General features: G+C 41.1%; 1 protein-coding gene across 8 annotated transcripts in view; it reads left to right on the top strand.

Moving 5' to 3' along the window:
• zgc:77486 (uncharacterized protein LOC405808 homolog) overlaps nucleotides 1–16,671 on the top strand; it is a 42,185-nt gene that overhangs the window by 16,421 nt on the left and 9,093 nt on the right. For 6 of the 8 annotated variants that reach the window (XR_009516032.1, XR_009516031.1, XR_009516029.1 and 3 more), the window contains exons 2-5: nucleotides 5,780–5,964; nucleotides 9,442–9,562; nucleotides 12,625–12,725; nucleotides 15,652–15,765. Coding sequence is in view for 3 of the 8 variants with exons in the window: in XM_059991109.1 (XP_059847092.1) it covers nucleotides 5,814–5,964; nucleotides 9,442–9,562; nucleotides 12,625–12,725; nucleotides 15,652–15,765 (487 nt within the window). In the remaining 5 variants the exon portion in view is untranslated. Of the gene's footprint in view, nucleotides 1–3,355; nucleotides 3,901–5,779; nucleotides 5,965–9,441; nucleotides 9,563–12,624; nucleotides 12,726–15,651; nucleotides 15,766–16,671 lie in introns of those variants that run through there. The other 2 variants (XM_059991110.1, XM_059991111.1) reach the window with 2 other exon arrangements.

The raw sequence follows: 16,671 nt of genomic DNA on the forward strand, positions 1-16,671 counted from the left end.
GTGATTGGCGAAAGAGATACAGAGCTGGAGAAGGGAAAGGATCATGGGACGGGAGGCCTCAGGAGAAAGAAAGGGGTGGGGAGCATCAGAGAGAGATGGGCAGAGAGAAAGAAAAAAACAACTAAATATGTCAGGGATGGGGTAAGGAGGGGCATTAACGGAAGATAGAGAAGTCATGCCATTAGGTTGGAGGCTACACAGCCGGTATATAAAGTGTTTTTCCTCCAACCTGAGTGTGGCTTCATCTTGACAGTAGAGGAGGCCATGGATAGACATATCAGAATGGGAATGAGACGTGGAATTAAAATGTGTGGCCACTGGGAGGTTCTGCTTTTTCTGGCGGACCGAGTGTAGGTGTTCAACGAAACGGTCTCCCAGCCTGCGTCAGGTCTCACCAATATATAAAAGGCCACACCGGGAGCACCGGATGCAGTATACCACACCAGCCGACTCACAGGTGCAGTATCACCTCACCTGGAAGGACTGTCTGGGGCCCTGAATGGTGGTGAGGGAGGAAGTGTAAGGACAGGTGTAGCACTTATTCCGCTTACAAGGATAAGTGCCAGGAGGGAGATCGGTGGGAAGGGATTTGGGGATGGGGGGGAGAGACAAGTGGACAAGGGAGTCGTGTAGGGAGCGATCCCTGCGGAAAGCAGAAGCGGGGGGGAGGGAAAGATGTGCTTGGTAGTGGGATTCCATTGGAGGTGGCGGAAGTTGTGGAGAATTATACGTTGGACCTGGAGGCTGGTGGGGCGGTAGGTGAGGACAAGGGGAACCCTATCCCGAGTGGGGTGGCGGGCAGATGGGGTGAGGGCAGATATGCGGGAAATGGGAGAGATGCGTTTGAGAGCAGAGTTGATGGTGGAAGAAGGGAAGCCCCTTTGTTTAAAAAAGGAAGACATCTCCTTCGTCCTGGAATGAAAAGCCTCATCCTGAGAGCAAATGTGGTGGAGACGGAGGAATTCCCACTGATCTCCCTCCTGGCACTTATCCTTGTAAGCGGAACAAGTGCTACACCTGCCCTTACACTTCCTCTCTCACCACCATTCAGGGCCCCAGACTTCCTCTCCAGTCTTCTCCTATCATTTTGCAATTACCTCTCCCCCCACTACTTTCAAATCTCTTAGTATCTTTCTTTTCAGTTAGTCCTGACGAAGGGTCTTGGCACGAAGCATCGACAGTGCTTCTCCTTATAGATGCTGCCTGGCCTGTTGTGTTCTACCAGCATTTTGTGTGTGTTGTAACAATTTTAGTTCAGTTTCACTGCACTGGTAGTTCTCGCTCTATAAATTGCTTTATGCATGAATAAACATCCTGCCTTATAAACTTTCTGCACCTATATTCCATCCTTCCCTATTTCAAAAAAAAATTCAGACCAGGAAGTTGAAGTTCTGAGGGAAATTGTCCATTATCTATCATATTTGAAAAATTGTACATACACCATTGTTTTCAGTGTTGGTGGCATCCCTTTTCAAAGTTCAAGTTCAAAGTAAATTTATATGTCACCATATATAACCCTAAGATTCATTTTCTTGCTAGCATACTCAACAAGCCTATGGAAAAGTAACTATAACAGGATCAATGAAAGATCAGCCGGAATTCAGAAGGCTGCAAACTGTGCAAATGCAAAACTGCAAATATAAATAAATACCAATAAATAACGAGAACATGAGATAAAGAGTCCTTGAAAGTGAGTTCATTGGTTGTGGGAGCATTTCAATGATGAGGCAAGTGAAGTTGAGTGCAGTTATCCCTTTTTGTTCAAGAGCTTGATGGTTGAGGAGTAATAACTTTTCTTGAAGCTGGAGATGTGAGCCCTGAGGCTCTTGTACCTTCTACCTAATGGCAGTAGCAAGCACTACTTTTGCCTGTGGTTGAGGTCTATATGTGGTTTGCCTGTGGTTTGGTCTATATGTAGCTGGAGAAGAAGCTTTGCTTTTATTTCCAATTTGGGACTTGAGCTCATAATCTAATTACAGTGTATGAGAAAGTGCTGCATTGTCTGGAATTCTGCATTTTAATCAGGAAATAAAATTAACGTCCTGTGAAACAGTAGAAAGTAGAACACGGGGGCATTGGCTTCTCACTTGGTCTTTTGTTAGGGACATCAGCACTGTTTAAGACCTTTCATTTTGAATCTCAACTCTTGCCAGCTCTCAAATTTTATTGAACATTGTCACAAACTTGGAAATTTCTAAACATAAATGCTTCTTCTCTTCTATCATTCAAAGTATTTTTTTCTCAATCTGATCTTGAAAGGGAAAAGAATCCTTTACACTAAGTTGTACGTGGGAGAGGCAAATGAACAGCTGCCAATTGTGTGAGGAAATTACAAAGTTTTACTTTTCAGCCTTTCATAGTCTGTTTTACACTGAATCTTTGAATGACCAATGAGATCTTTATAGTTAGAGCTGCTTTGTTTGCTTTGGCAAAGTTGTCCTTGTAGAAAGTCAAATAACATCTTGTCAGTGCATCAAATCCATCTTCAATCAAGCTTAAGATGGGGCTGATTCTTAAAACTTAATCGTTTCTGAGCATAACATGTGTACCAGATCTGCCAGGTTTTTTTACCCAAGGAAGACCACCGAGTGATATCAGCACACAGATTATGCAGATACTGGATATGCAGCACAACACATACAAAACGCTGGAAGAACTAAGCAGTTCAGGCAGCATCTATGGAAGGGAGTAAACAGCCTTCTTTTCCCCCCTCCCCCATCCTCCTTCCTCCCCCGTCCTTGCCCCATCCTCCTTCCTCCCCCGTCCTTGCCCCCTCCTCCTTCCTGGCCCCCCAGTCCTTGCCCCCTCCTTATTGCCTGCCCCCCCACTTTTTAGAGAGGCTTTTTGAGTTGGTAATAGTCCTGTAAATATGTGCAGTTCTGTTTGGATTGTGTATTTTACTTTAGAGAAACAAGTCCACAAAGTCCAATTACACCCATGTGACCCATTAGCCTACTAACCCATACATCTTTGGAATATGGGATAAAGCTGGAGCACCTGGAGTAAACGCACAGTCGTGAGAAGAACATACAAACTCCTTACAGAGGGTGGTGTGAATTGAACCCAGGTTGCTGGCGCTGTAATAGTATGCTAACAACATTGCTATGTGCTGCCCCAGTACTGTAATGTTTTGTCCTGAGGTGGTATGGAGTTGTGGGGGTGGGGAAGTTGGTCAGACTATGCACATTACAATTAGTGTGAGCTATTGGCTGTCCCTCTACGTGTGTTGCCAAATTCCCCCCCCCCCAAATGTAACATATTTGCTGAGTTCCTTTTGTTTTAGATGTTAGAATTTGATTAAAATGCAATCAGTGAACAATGACGTACAAACATCTATTAGTATGGTCTACTGTTAATTTTTAACTTTAGACAATTAGTAGGTTAACTGGTCATTGGAAATCGTCCTGTGATTAGGCTGGTGTTAAATAGATAGGTTGCTGGGCAGTGTGGCTCAGTGGACTGGAAGGGCCTGTTCCACGTTGTATATCCAAATAAGAACATACTTGGAAAGTGAAGTTGATTTTGTAATGGATCAGATGCAACAAACAACTCGTTCGGGCTAGTAGAATTTAATTACTGGGAGTGGTTGAGTAAATTGCCATGTTGTGCATTGTGAGGGAAATACTCAGTTTGCAGTTCCTGGGGAGAATCTCCAAATTTCTGCTATTATTGTTGGAAATGTAACTTCTGCTTTCTGCACTTTTTCTCACTTTTCTCAGTTCCGATGAAGGGTCATTGTCCTGAATCTTTAACTATTTCTCTTTCTCCATAGATGCTGCCTGATTTAGCTGCCATGTGATTCCATTCTGCATTTTAATTTTCAATATTAGATGTTGATAGGTTACAGATGAGATCCTTTCATATGTCTGGTGAATAAACTGGCTGATCTTCATGGTCAATGTGAGTATGTATCCTTGAGATTGGAGATGAGTGGCTTCTTTTGAGAAGAGAAGTGCTTTTTGGGAATCACTATTTTCCCACGTTCAGTGGTGTATTTTCGCCCAGTCTAAATCCAGAACAATAAACACTGTTCTGGAAATGCTCACTATGTAAAGAAGCATTTATGGAAAATGGAACAATTCATGTTTCAGATCAAAGTCCCTTTGTCAGAATGTCAAATCCAACATTTGATGGGGTTGAATGAATCTTTGGATATGGGAAAAGCCTTTGGATGTACTTGGCAACTTTTTACCTAAGTGGCTGATATTTCATCGTTACAATTTCTTCCATCTAAGTATGAATGGATAGTGTCAGTTGGTACTGTCTATTAACACATCTTCTACATTGTGCTAATTACTGTGTTGCTTTGGTATATGTCAATATTGCCATTGTTTTGGAAAAGACCATAATACCATTAGATATCGGAGCAGAGTTGTGTCATTTGACCCATCAAGGTCTGCTCTGCTGTTTCAAAATCACTGATCCATTTTCCTGCTCAGCCCCAATTTCCTGCCTCCTTGTATCCCTTCATGGCTTGGCCAGTCAAGAATCTTATAAACTTCAGCCTTAAATATACCAAATGACTTGGCCTCCACAGCCACCTGTGGCATTGAATTCCACAGATTCACCATTCTCTGGCTAAAGAAATTCTTCCTCATCTCTGTTCTAAAAGGATGCTTCTCTATTCTGAAGCTGTGTCCTCTGGTCCTAGGCTTTCATACCACAGGAAACATCCTCTCCATATCAATTCTATCGAGGCCTTTCAACATTTGATAGGTTTCGATTAGGTCTCCCCTCATTCTTCTGAATTTCAGTGAATAGAAGCCCAGAGACATCAAACAATCTTCATATGACAAGCTGTTCAATCCCGGAATCATTTTTGTGAACATCATTTGAACCCTCTCCAGTATCCCATATGCTTTCTAAGATGAGGAACCCAAAACTGCTCATAGTACTCCAAGTGAGGCCTTGCAGTGCTTTACAAAACCTCAGTATTACATCCTTGCTTTTATATTCTAGTCCTCTCGAAACAATGGTACATAGAACAATACAACACAGGAACCGGTCATTCAGCCCAAAATTTTGTGCTAATCCAATTTAGTAATAAAATGGCCAGCCTGACTAATTCCCTCAGTCAGCACAATGTCCATATTCCTCCATTTTCCTCACATTCATGTGCCTATCTGAACATCCTCTACCACCACCCCAAGCAATGTGTTATTTAATTTCTTTTGGCATTCCTAAAATCTAGAAATACTTTTAAAAATGGGAAATTCACAGCACCAATATTGTACCAGAAATTCTTTTATCTACCTTTTAAAATTTCTTTTGGAGTCCCTTAAAGCTTCTTAAAGTAATAATTACTGCAATGATATTTCTGTGAAAATTTCTCTTACCTCCATCCTTTTTTTTTCTCAAATCTGCATTTAAATTGACTGTTTTAATTAGATGCTGAGTGATAACTTTTGCACTATTGTGTGAGACTTGTCAGTAACAAAGTTGGGGTAGTTGTCATAACTTTAAATGTGGGCCTGAAACAAGTGTTATTAAAAGGTGTTTTGGTTAGCATGAGAGAAAGAATCTTCCGTGTACCTGTCAAGGTTTTTACCTAATCCTCATTTAAGCAAGGGGGGCAAAAAGCATTTTCCAATAACATCTTTACACATTTTAATTTTATGTGGATTTATTCTTGTAAACTTAATTTTGTCCTAATTAAACTTGAGTGAGATTTAGATTGCCCTTTCCCGTATTGGTGAAATGTGTTCAGTTTACAATATTAATTTGTAATGTGCCTCATGTGAATTGTAACTCAATTTGTTCTTGCATTCTCATATTTCAGATTGCACATTGTGTGTGCATGTGCATAAGGCAGGATGGCCCAGGAGACGAATCAGACGCAGGTCCCCATGCTGTGTACCACAGGCTGTGGTTTCTACGGCAACCCAAGGACTAATGGAATGTGCTCAGTTTGCTACAAGGAGTTTCTACAGAGACAGCAGAATGGTGGACGGATAAGCCCACCAGGTAATCTTGGAACACCAGGAGGCTTGTGGAGAGCCATGAACTTCACTGATTTCCTGTTTAATTCTGGTAAACCAAAATAAAAACTGGGTAGCCTCTGTGAATATTGATTTATCCTTCCAATCCCTCCCCTTCCCCTCTTCTATTCCCTCTCTGGCCTCTTACCTCTTCTCACCTGTCTATCACCTCCCCTAGGTCTCCTTTCCTTTATCCTATGGTCTGCTCTCCTCTCCGGCCCTTTATCTTGGTTTCCTGGCTTCACCTATCACCTTCCAGCTAGCCTCCTTCCCCCCACCCCCACCCTCCCCAATTATTCTGTCATCTTCCCTCTTCATTTCCAGTCCTGATGGATATTGGCCTGAAACTTTGACTGTTGACACTTTTCCATAGATGCTGCCTGGCCTGCTGAGTTCCTCCAGCATTTTTTGTGTTGCTTGGGTTTTCAGCATCCGCAGATTTTCTCTTGTTTGTGACTAGCCCTGCAGAAGTGACATCTTTCCTTCATGCCACTTGATTGGAATCAACTTTGCAGCATGGATTATAGGGAGAAGTTGAATAAGTAAGGACTTTATTCACTGTAGTGAGGAGAGACAACAGATATATAAAAAATATATATTAAATATAAGCAGGTTTTTTTTCACTGAGGTAGGGTGAGACTAGAACTAGAGGTCAAGGGCTTAAGGGTGAAAGGTGAAATGTTTAAGGGGACCCTGATGGGGAATTTCTTCACTCTGGTGAGTGTGTGGGTCGAGTTGCCAGCGCAAGTGGTGAATGTAGGTTTGATTACAACATTTGAGTGAATTTTGGTTAAGTACATGTACAGGAGGGGTATGGAGGTCAATGGTCTGGATGCTGGTTCATGGGACTAGGCAGAATAATAGTTTGGCATGGAATAATTGAGCTATTTCTTTTCTCTATGAGTATGGAGTTGCTGGTATTTCTTGTAAAACTTGAACTATAATTGATGGAAAAAGTTGTTTTTATTACATCTTAACAACATGCACAAAATGCTGGAGGAGCTTAGCAGGCCAGGCAGCATCTATGGAAAAGAGTAAACAGTCGATATTTTGGGCTGTGATGTCAACTGTACTCTTTTTCCATAGATGCTACCTGGTCTGCTGAGTTCCTCCATCATTTTTGTATATTGTTTGGATTTCCAGCATCTGCAGATTTTCTCTTGTTTTTCCATCTTAAGTTTATTTTTGCAAGTAAATTTTCTGCTTCTCCAAAATCAGCAACTGAATGAGCTTTGAGTGTGCTTTAATAAGCTATTTGAATGCCAAAGAAAGGAGAAATTTGTGCACATAGTAGCATCTCATATGGCCCCTTTGACCTATATGAATGCAAATATTTTCATCAGAACAGAATCACTATCTGAACAAAGTTAGGTGCTTCTTCTGGCTAGCTCCTTGGTGAAGGGGTTCAATTTAATCCAAAAACCCTTTGTTCAAGTTAGTATCCCATACAGCCGTATTATCTGAAATTCAAAAAATAAACTTTTTAATATATGCAATAAAATTTACTTTGAAGAAATGCAATTAGTATATGTAAATTGTAGGATATGTCAGCCTCTAACTATTAATCGTTACATTTCATCCAATAGAGTTCCATACACTGAGGAAGGATGATGTATATTTATAATGGTTCATGTCTTAATTCTCTAAATTCAGATTTACATTCTATTAGAACTAAAAGGAAAGGAAAAAATGCACTCCTAAATAGGTTCAAATCAAAAACTGGTGATGCTTAACCATAATGAAAAAAGGCTGTGCTGAAGTTGACTGGTGTTCTTGTCGAACACATAGGAGCAGAATTAGGGCATTCAGCCAATGGAGTATGTTCTCCACCTTTCAGTCTGTAAGTGTGTTCCGCCATTCCATCATGGATGATTTATTTTTCTTCTCGACCCTATTCTTCTGCCTTTTCCCACAGCCTCTGATGTCCCTACTAATCAGGAATCTATCAACTCCTGCTTCAAATATACCAAATGACTTGACATTTGCAATTTTCCATTTCTCCAGAATCATTGCAGAATCTAGTGATTCTTGAAAGATTGTTATTAATGCCTCTACAGTCTCTTGAGTTACCTCTTTCAGAACCCTGGGGTGTAGTCCACCTGGACCAGGTGACTTATCTACCTTCAGATCTTCAGCTTCCTACTGATACTATCTCCCTCCTAATAGCAACCACATTCACTTCTGCCCCTGAATTTCTGGCATGGTGCCAGCATCTTCCACAGTGAAGACTGATAGTTTGTCTGCCACTTCTTGTTCCTCATTGCTACCTTTTTGGCATCATTTTCCAGCGGTCTGATATCCACTCTTGCCTCTCTTTTTTTTCTTTTATATATCTGAAAACAAACCATATTACTGTATATTATTAGCTAGCTTATCCTTGTAGTTAATCTTTTCCCTGTATTGCTTTTTTATTTGTTTTGTAGTTTTTTTTAAAGCTTCCCAATCCTCTAACTTACCACTAATTTTTCCTATATCGTATGGCCACTCTTTTGTTTTTATGCTGTTTTTAACTTCCCTAATCGGCCACGGTCACCACATCCTCCCTTGGAATGCAATTTTTTAGGGTGAACCAATCTTGTGTTTTCCAGATGACTCCCAGAAACTCCAGTTATTGTTGCTCTGTCATCAATCCCTGCCAGTGTCCCCTTCCAATCAACTTTTGCCAGCTCCTCTATCGTGCCTCTGTAGTTACCTTTACTCATCTGTAATATCGATATTTGGGTGGCAGGGTGGAGATACATTTCTACGAAAAGAGGTTCAAGGCACTCCTTCCCTCTGCAAGCCACCCTTGAGCAAGGTGTAATACCTGCTTTGCCCCACTACCTCCCTCCCCCCCCCCCCCCCCCCCCACCGATCAGGGTCACGTGAAGCCATGGGAGTAAAGCAGGTGTAATTACAAGTCCTGGTTATGCAACCACTGATGCCAGGCAGACAATCTTTGAGGAGTATTGATAATGGCTGGGGTCACTTGTCTTGTAAAGACATTGCCCAGAACCGCTTCTGTAGAAAAATTTGACAAGGACATTAATGGCCATGGGATAGTGATCACCTAAGTCAGGTAAAACAACGCATAATGATGATGATGAATACAGATATATTCTATTTAGCTACTCCCTCTCAAATTCATTCATGTTATTAATACTGCCTCCAGAGGGTTCCTTTGCTTTAAGATCCCTAATTAATTCTGGTTCATCACACAACACCCAATCCAGAATTGCCTTTAGCCGAATGGGCTCAACCCTCATCTGCTCTTTCAAAAAAAAATCTCGTAGACATTCTACAAATTTCTATTCTTGGGATCCAGCATCAACCTGATTTTCCCAATCTAGCTGCGTATGGAAATCCCCATGCCTTGTGTTACTTACCATTATAATTTATAGCCTACATCCTGGCTACTGTCAGAGTTGAAATGAACAACTCAAACACAATCTGAATTTTCATTAGTGTTTTCTTTGCTTACCAGCAGCTAGTGGAGCCAGTAGTAACAGTACTTCAAGTACGGAGTCGATCCCAGTTCAATGTACGGAAGAAAACCCTGAAATGTTGGCTGATACCTCTGTGAATGCTACATCTGCCAAAACTAGGTATGTATGGTATCCTTGAGATTAATGACCAACCTAGGGGAGAAGTGTGACATTTCTTTGGATTACTGTTGAGTGTTTTGGCTCTCCTGGTTCTTATTCCCTTGAGCATTGCTGAGCTATGATTTTCTGTATATAAGCAGAAATACAGTGGCATACAAAAGTTTGGGCACCCCTGGTCAAAATTTCTGTTACTGTGGATAGTTAAGTGAGTAGTAGATGAACTGATCACCAGAAGTCATGAAGTTAAAGATGAAACATTCTTTTCACCATTTTAAGCAAGATTAGTGAAAAAAGGAAAGGAGCACTATGCAAAGTTTGGGAAACCCAAGAGATTTGACCTCTCAGATAACTTTTACCAAGGTCTCAGACCTTAATTAGCTTGTTAGGCCTTTAGCTTGTTCACAGTCATCATTAGGAAAGGCCAGGTGATGCAAATTTCAAAGCTTTATCAATATCCTGACTCCTCAAACCTTGTCCCAACAATCAGCAGCCATGGACTCCTATAAGCAGCTGCTTAGCTCTCTGAAAATTAAAATAAATGATGCCCACAAAGCAGGAGAAGGTTATAAGAAGATAGCAAAGCATTTTCAGGTAGCCATTTCCTCAGTTCAAAATGTAATTAAGAAATGGCAGTTAAGAGGAACGGTGGAGATCAAGTTGAGGTTTGGAAGACCAAGAAAACTTTCTGAGAGAACTGCACGTAGGATTGCTAGAAAGGCAAATCAAAACCCCCATTTGACTGCAAAAGACCTTCGGAAAGATTTAGCAGACTCTGGAGTAGTGATGCACTGCTCTATTGTGCAGTGACACCTGCACAAATATGACCTTCATGGAAGAGTCATCAGAAGGAAACCTACCTGCACCCTCACCACAAAATTCAGAGTCAGAAGTTTGCAAAGGAACATGTAAACAAGCCTGATGCATTTTGGAAACAAGTCGTATGGACTGATGAAGTTAAAATAGAACTTTTTGGCCTCAATGAGCGAAGGTATGTTTGGAGAAAAAAGGGTGCAGAATTTCATGAAAAGAACACCTCTCCAACTGTTAAGCACGGGGATGGATCGATCATGCTTTGGGCTTGTGTTGCAGCCAGTGGCACGGGGAACATTTCACTGGTAGAGGGAAGAATGAATTCAATTAAATACCAGCAAATTCTGGAAGCAAACATCACTCCATCTGTATAAAAGCTGAAGATGAAAAGAGGATGGCTTCTACAACAGGATAATGATCCTAAGCACACCTCAAAATCCACAGTGGGCTACCTCAAGAGGCACAAGCTAAAAATTTTGCCATGGCCCTCACAGTCCCTTGATCATCGAAAATCTGTGGATAGACCTCAAAAGAGCAGTGCATGCAAGACGGCCCAAGAATCTCACAAAACTAAAAGCCTTTTGCAAACAAGAATGGGTGAAAATCCCCCAAACAAGAATTGAAAGACTCTTAGCTGGCTACAGGAAGCGGTTTACAATCTGTGATACTTGCCAAAGGGGGTGTTACTAATTACTGACCATGCATGATGCCCAAACTTTTGCTTCAGGGCCTTTTCCTTTTTTGTTATTTTGAAACTGTATAAGATGGAAATTAAAAAGTAATCTTGCTTAAAATATTAAGGAAATGTGTCATCTTTAACTTCAAGCCGTTTGGAAATCAGGTAATCTTTTACTCGCTTAGCTATTCACAGTAACAGAAATTTTGACCAGGGTGCCCAACCTTTTGCATGCCGCTGTATCTTGCACCTCGGCATGGAATAAAAATATCCATCGCAATATCACCTTTCTCTGTATTAGAGTCACACAAAAGTACAGCACAGAAACAGGAATGTCAGTCCATCTTGTCTGTGCCAAACCATTTAAGCTGCCTACTTCCATTGACCTGCACTGAGACCATAGCCCTCCATATCCATGTACCTTTCCAAACTCCTCTTAAGTGTTGAAATCAAGCTTCCATGCACCACTTGCACTGGCAGTTTGTTCATTCACAGCCCCTTATCTTCCCCTTAAACTTTCTCCTTTCACCCTTGGCCTTGACCTCTAGTTGTAGTCCCACCCAACCTCAATGGAAAAAGCCTGCTTGCATTTACCCTCATGATTTTTGTATTCCTCTATCAAATCTCCTCTGTCTTCTGTCTTCCAAGCAATGAAGTCCTAACCTATTCAATCTTTCCTTATAAATTCAGACCCAACGATATCCTTGTAAGTTTTCTCTGTACTCTTTCAACTTTATTTACATCTTTCCTGTAGGTAGGTGACCAAAATTGTACACAAGACTCCAAATTAGGCCTCACTGATGTCTTCCACAACTTCAACAGAATGTTCCATCTCCTGTACTCAGTACTTTTGTTAATGAAGGCCAATGTGCCAACCGTTTTCTTTATGACCGTATCGACCTATAATATTACTGTACCCAGTTGGACTGATATCATAAAGCAGTGTTTCGTTCAGTTGAAACAATGCATCAAGCACATGATACACCTGACTTGAGACTATTTCTTTGCCCACAAAGTTGTAAGAAATTGTTTTCCAACACTCTGTACATCTGGCAAATGAGTGCCTGGCAGTTTTGGATTAGTGCTTGCTGATATTAATAGTGCACCCACTAGAATGGTGGGAGGGGGAGAATGGGATGTTGCTTGTTTCAGGAAGCTTTAATTGTTTTTAATTGTTTTCAGGAAGCTTTAATAGCGAATACAATGTCAGTAAACCAGCAGGCATTTGATATAATTTGGACCCCCATCACCCAGGACATGCCCTCTTCTCATTGCTACCATCAGGGAGGAGGTATGGGAGTCGGAAGGCACACACAATAATTCAGGAATTAGCTTCTTCCACTCTGCCATCAGATTTCTGAATGGACATTGAACCCATGAACACTACCTCACTACTTTTTTTCTCCTCTTTTTGCACGACTTATTTAACATTTTAAATATGTATATGTACTTTATTTACACCTTTTATTATGTATTACAATGTACTACTGCGGCATAACAACAAATTTCACAACATATGCCAATGATATTAAAGCTGGTTCTGATTCTAATATTTAACACTCTCGCCCCTTTCTAGCACTCCTGTAACACAGCAGATGACGGCAATGAGTATCTCTCAAGATGAACCAAGCACTGAAAGCGAGGGAGCTCTAAAAGTGGAAGTCATCACAGCATCAGGTTGGCTTTCTTCATGTGAATTAAGGAGCAGTGCATTTGTTAGTGAAAATCACGACATTTATTCAGCAGAGTTGCTAAGTAAAGGAAATAAAATATATATTTTAATTTGGTAATGTACAGTTGCTAGAAAAGGTTTGTGAACACTTTGCAATTACCTGGTTTTCTGTAGTAATTTACTGGTGAAATGTGAGCTAATCTTCATTTAAGTCACAATAGTAGACAAACACAATCGGCCTAAGCTAATAACACACAAACTATTCTTCTCGTTTTTATATATATATATAAATATAATGAAAAAAATATATATATAAAAAATACACAAAGTCAGGTTACTGACAGAGCCTGTTCTTCAAGAAAGATCTGGTTATGTCTACCATGCTTTGATCAAAGCACCTTTCAGAGGACCTTAGAAGTATTGTGGAGATCGCATGAAGCTGGAAAAGGCTACAAAAGCATTTCTAAAGACCTGAGTGTTAACCAGTCCACATTAAGAGAAATTGTCTACAAATGGAGGAAATTTGGTACTGTTGCTACTCTCCTAAGGAGTGGGCATCCTGCAAAGATTGCACCAAGAGCTCAATATGCAGTGCTGAAGGAGGTGAAAAAGAACCCAAGGATACATTAAAAGACCTGCAGAAATCTCTATAACTTGCTCTGTTCATGTGTCCACTATCAGAAAAACACTGAACAAGAATGGTGTTCATGGAAGTACACTACAAAGGAAACAAAAAAAACATTGCTGCACATCTCAAGTTTGCAAAAGACCACCTGGATGTTCCACAATGCTTCTGGGACAATGTTCTGTGGACAGATGAGACAAAATTTGAACTTCTTGGCAGAAATACACAATGCTATGTTTGGAGGAAAAAGGGCACTGCACTCCACCAAAACCTCATCTCAATTGTAAACCATGGTAGAAGGAGCATCATGGTTTGGGGTTGCTTTGCTACCTCAGGACCTGGACAGCTTGCAATCGTTGAGGGAACAATTAATTCAAATTTGTACCAAGATATTTTACAGGAGAATGTCAGGGTAGCAGACCATGAACTGAAGCTTCATAGAAGTTGAATGATGGAACAAAACAATGATCTGAAAGACAAAAGGAAATCACAACAGAATGGTTTAAAAAGAAGAAAAATCATGTTTTGGAATGGTCAATTCAGAGTCCAGACTTTAGCCCAAATGAGATGCTGTGGCATGGCCTGAAGAGGGCTGTTCATGCAAGGCATCCCATAAATATTGATGAACTCTAAGTGTTAAATGGAGGAATGATCTAAAATTCCTTACCATTGTGCAAGTCCGATCAGCAGTTACAGGAAATGTTTGGTGGAGGTTATTGCTGCTGAAGGAGGTTCTACCAGTTATTAAATTCAGGGATTAACATACTTTTTCCAGCCTGAACTTTGAATAATTAAACAATATGTTCAATAAAGACATGAAAAGTACAATTGTTTGTATGTTATTTGTTTAGGCAGATTGTGTTTGTCTATTATTGTGACTTGGATGAAGATCAGACCACTTTTTATGAGTAATTAATGCTGAAAACCAGTTAATTGCAAAGGGTTCATAAACTTTTTCTTGCAGTTGTACTTGCAGAATTGACTCGTGCTGAAACTGGTGTAGGTATTCAGCCTCTAAGATTTATTTTACCTTGCATTTAGATTGTAGTAAAATATGCACTAAGAAAATTCTTATCAACCCCAGTCTTGTCTTTTTCATTTGACCTAACTTGGTGAGTGTCCCTCCCCCCCACCCACTTTCCCACTCATCTGCCAGCTTGTGCTCTTTCCTGTCCCCCCCCCCACCTTTTCTTTTAATTCTAGCTTCTTCCCCCTTCATTTCCAGTACTGATGAAGCATCTCGGCCTGACCAGTCGAGTATTTATTCCTCTCCATAGGTGCTGTCTGTCTTGCTGAGTTCTTCCAGTATTGTGGGGGTGGGGGGGGTGTTAACTCAAGTTTTCCAGCATCTGCAGAATCTCTTGAGTTTGAGTGTACTGGATTTCTTCAACTTTCTCTTAGATCATCTGTTAGTCACCAATATCTCAATTAAATGACTTTATAATAGAAACTTCGATAACATAGCTTGTCTATAATTTAATACAAAGTACACTGCAGACTTGCTGGGGCCAAAGCAACATGTACAACACACTGGAGGAACTCAGCAGGTTGGGCAGCATCCATGGAAACTAACAGTCAACGTTTCGGGCTGAGACCCTTCGTCTGGACTGAAGATGGAGGGGGCGGGGCCCTATAAAGAAGGTGGGGGGAGAGTGGGAAGGAGAAAGCTGGTAGGTGCCAGGTGAAAAACCAGTAAGAGGAAAGATCAAGGGGTGGGGGAGGGGATAGGCAAGAAAGGTGAAGAAGGAATGTAAGCGGAAAACACTTATGTGTAGTAGAAGAAGGCGGAATCATGAGAGAGGTGATAGGCAACTGGAGGAGGAGGCAGAGTGAAACTGGGATGAGTGAAGGAAGGGGGAGGGAATTAGTAGAAGTTGGAGAATTCAGTGTTCATACCAAGGGGCTGGAGACCACCCAGACGGTATATGAGGTGTTATTCCTCCAACCTGAGTTTGGCCTCATCATGGCAGTAGAGGAGGCCATGTATGGACATATCCGAATGGGAATGTGAAGCAGAGTTGAAGTGGGTGGCAACTGGGAGATCCTGTCTGTTGTGGCGGACGGTTGACACTTTCTAGATCTAACTCAGGGGTTCCCAACCTTTTTTACGTCGACCCCATGTTGAGAGCCCCTAATCTAACCCATACTTGCTGTGACTTGGTTTCTGCCTGCTGCTTGCTTCTTAGAAAATTACTTAGCTTTAACTTGACACAAACTTCTAATCGGTTAGCTGGCAGAAGCAGCATTCAACCTTCTGCTTGCATTAGTCACTTCTACGAATTTGAATCTGTTCAACATATTTCTAGCTGCTGTGAACTTAGAAACTGCAGAGAGTTCCACAGAAGGAGAGAAAGCTCCAGAAAAAACAAAGCCCAAGAAGAACAGATGCTTTACTTGCAGGAAGAAGGTTGGATTGACTGGTAAGGATATGTTAAATATTGGTACATTATCTTTACGTAGATTTGTTACACTGAATATACGCTTTATTTGGTATCACTTGTACCTAATACAGTGGCTGCTAAGTGTTTGTGGTCTTCTGCACACCTCTGTAACATGGTTATTTCAGTTACTGGCGCCTTCCTTTCAGTTTGGACCGATCTGGCCATTCTCTGGCCTCTTTCATCTGCAAGGGGTGTTTGCCCACACTACTGCTGCTCACTGGATTTTTAAAATTATTTTCTGCACCATTCCCTGTAAACTCTAGAGACTATTGTGCGTGAAAATCCCAGGAGATCAACAGTTTCTGAGATATTGAAACCACCCTACCCTGTCTAGCACCAACAATCATTCCACAGTCTAAGTCACTTAGATCACATCTCTTCCCCATTCTGATGTTTGGTGTGAACAGCTGAACCTCTTGACCATGTCTGCATGCCTTGATGCATTTGCTGCTACGTGATTGGCTGATTAGATATTTGCATTAATGAGCAAGTGTACGGGTGGTACCTAACAGTGGCCTCTGACTCCAGCAATATTTCTTATACTAGAATTGGTAGCAACACACAAAATGCTGGAGGAACTCAACCGGTCAGGCAGCATCTATGGAAGTGAGTAAGCAATTGATGTTTCATGCCCGAGACTTCTTCAGGACCTGATGAAGGGTCTCAGCCTGAAACATCGTTTATTCATTTCCATAGATGCTGTCTTACCTTCTGATTTTCTCCAGCGTTGTGTGTGTGTGTGTGTGTGCGCGTTGCATTGGATTTCTAGCATCTGCAAAATTTCATGTGTTAATTGAATTGATGGTCTATTTCTAAGTTTTATGTATTTTTTTAATGTTTTCTGTTGCTTGGACAATGTTAACTAGATTCATACTTTCATTGAAG

Source organism: Hypanus sabinus, chromosome 16 (genome assembly GCF_030144855.1).
Source record: "Hypanus sabinus isolate sHypSab1 chromosome 16, sHypSab1.hap1, whole genome shotgun sequence".
Lineage (NCBI taxonomy): Eukaryota > Metazoa > Chordata > Chondrichthyes > Myliobatiformes > Dasyatidae > Hypanus > Hypanus sabinus.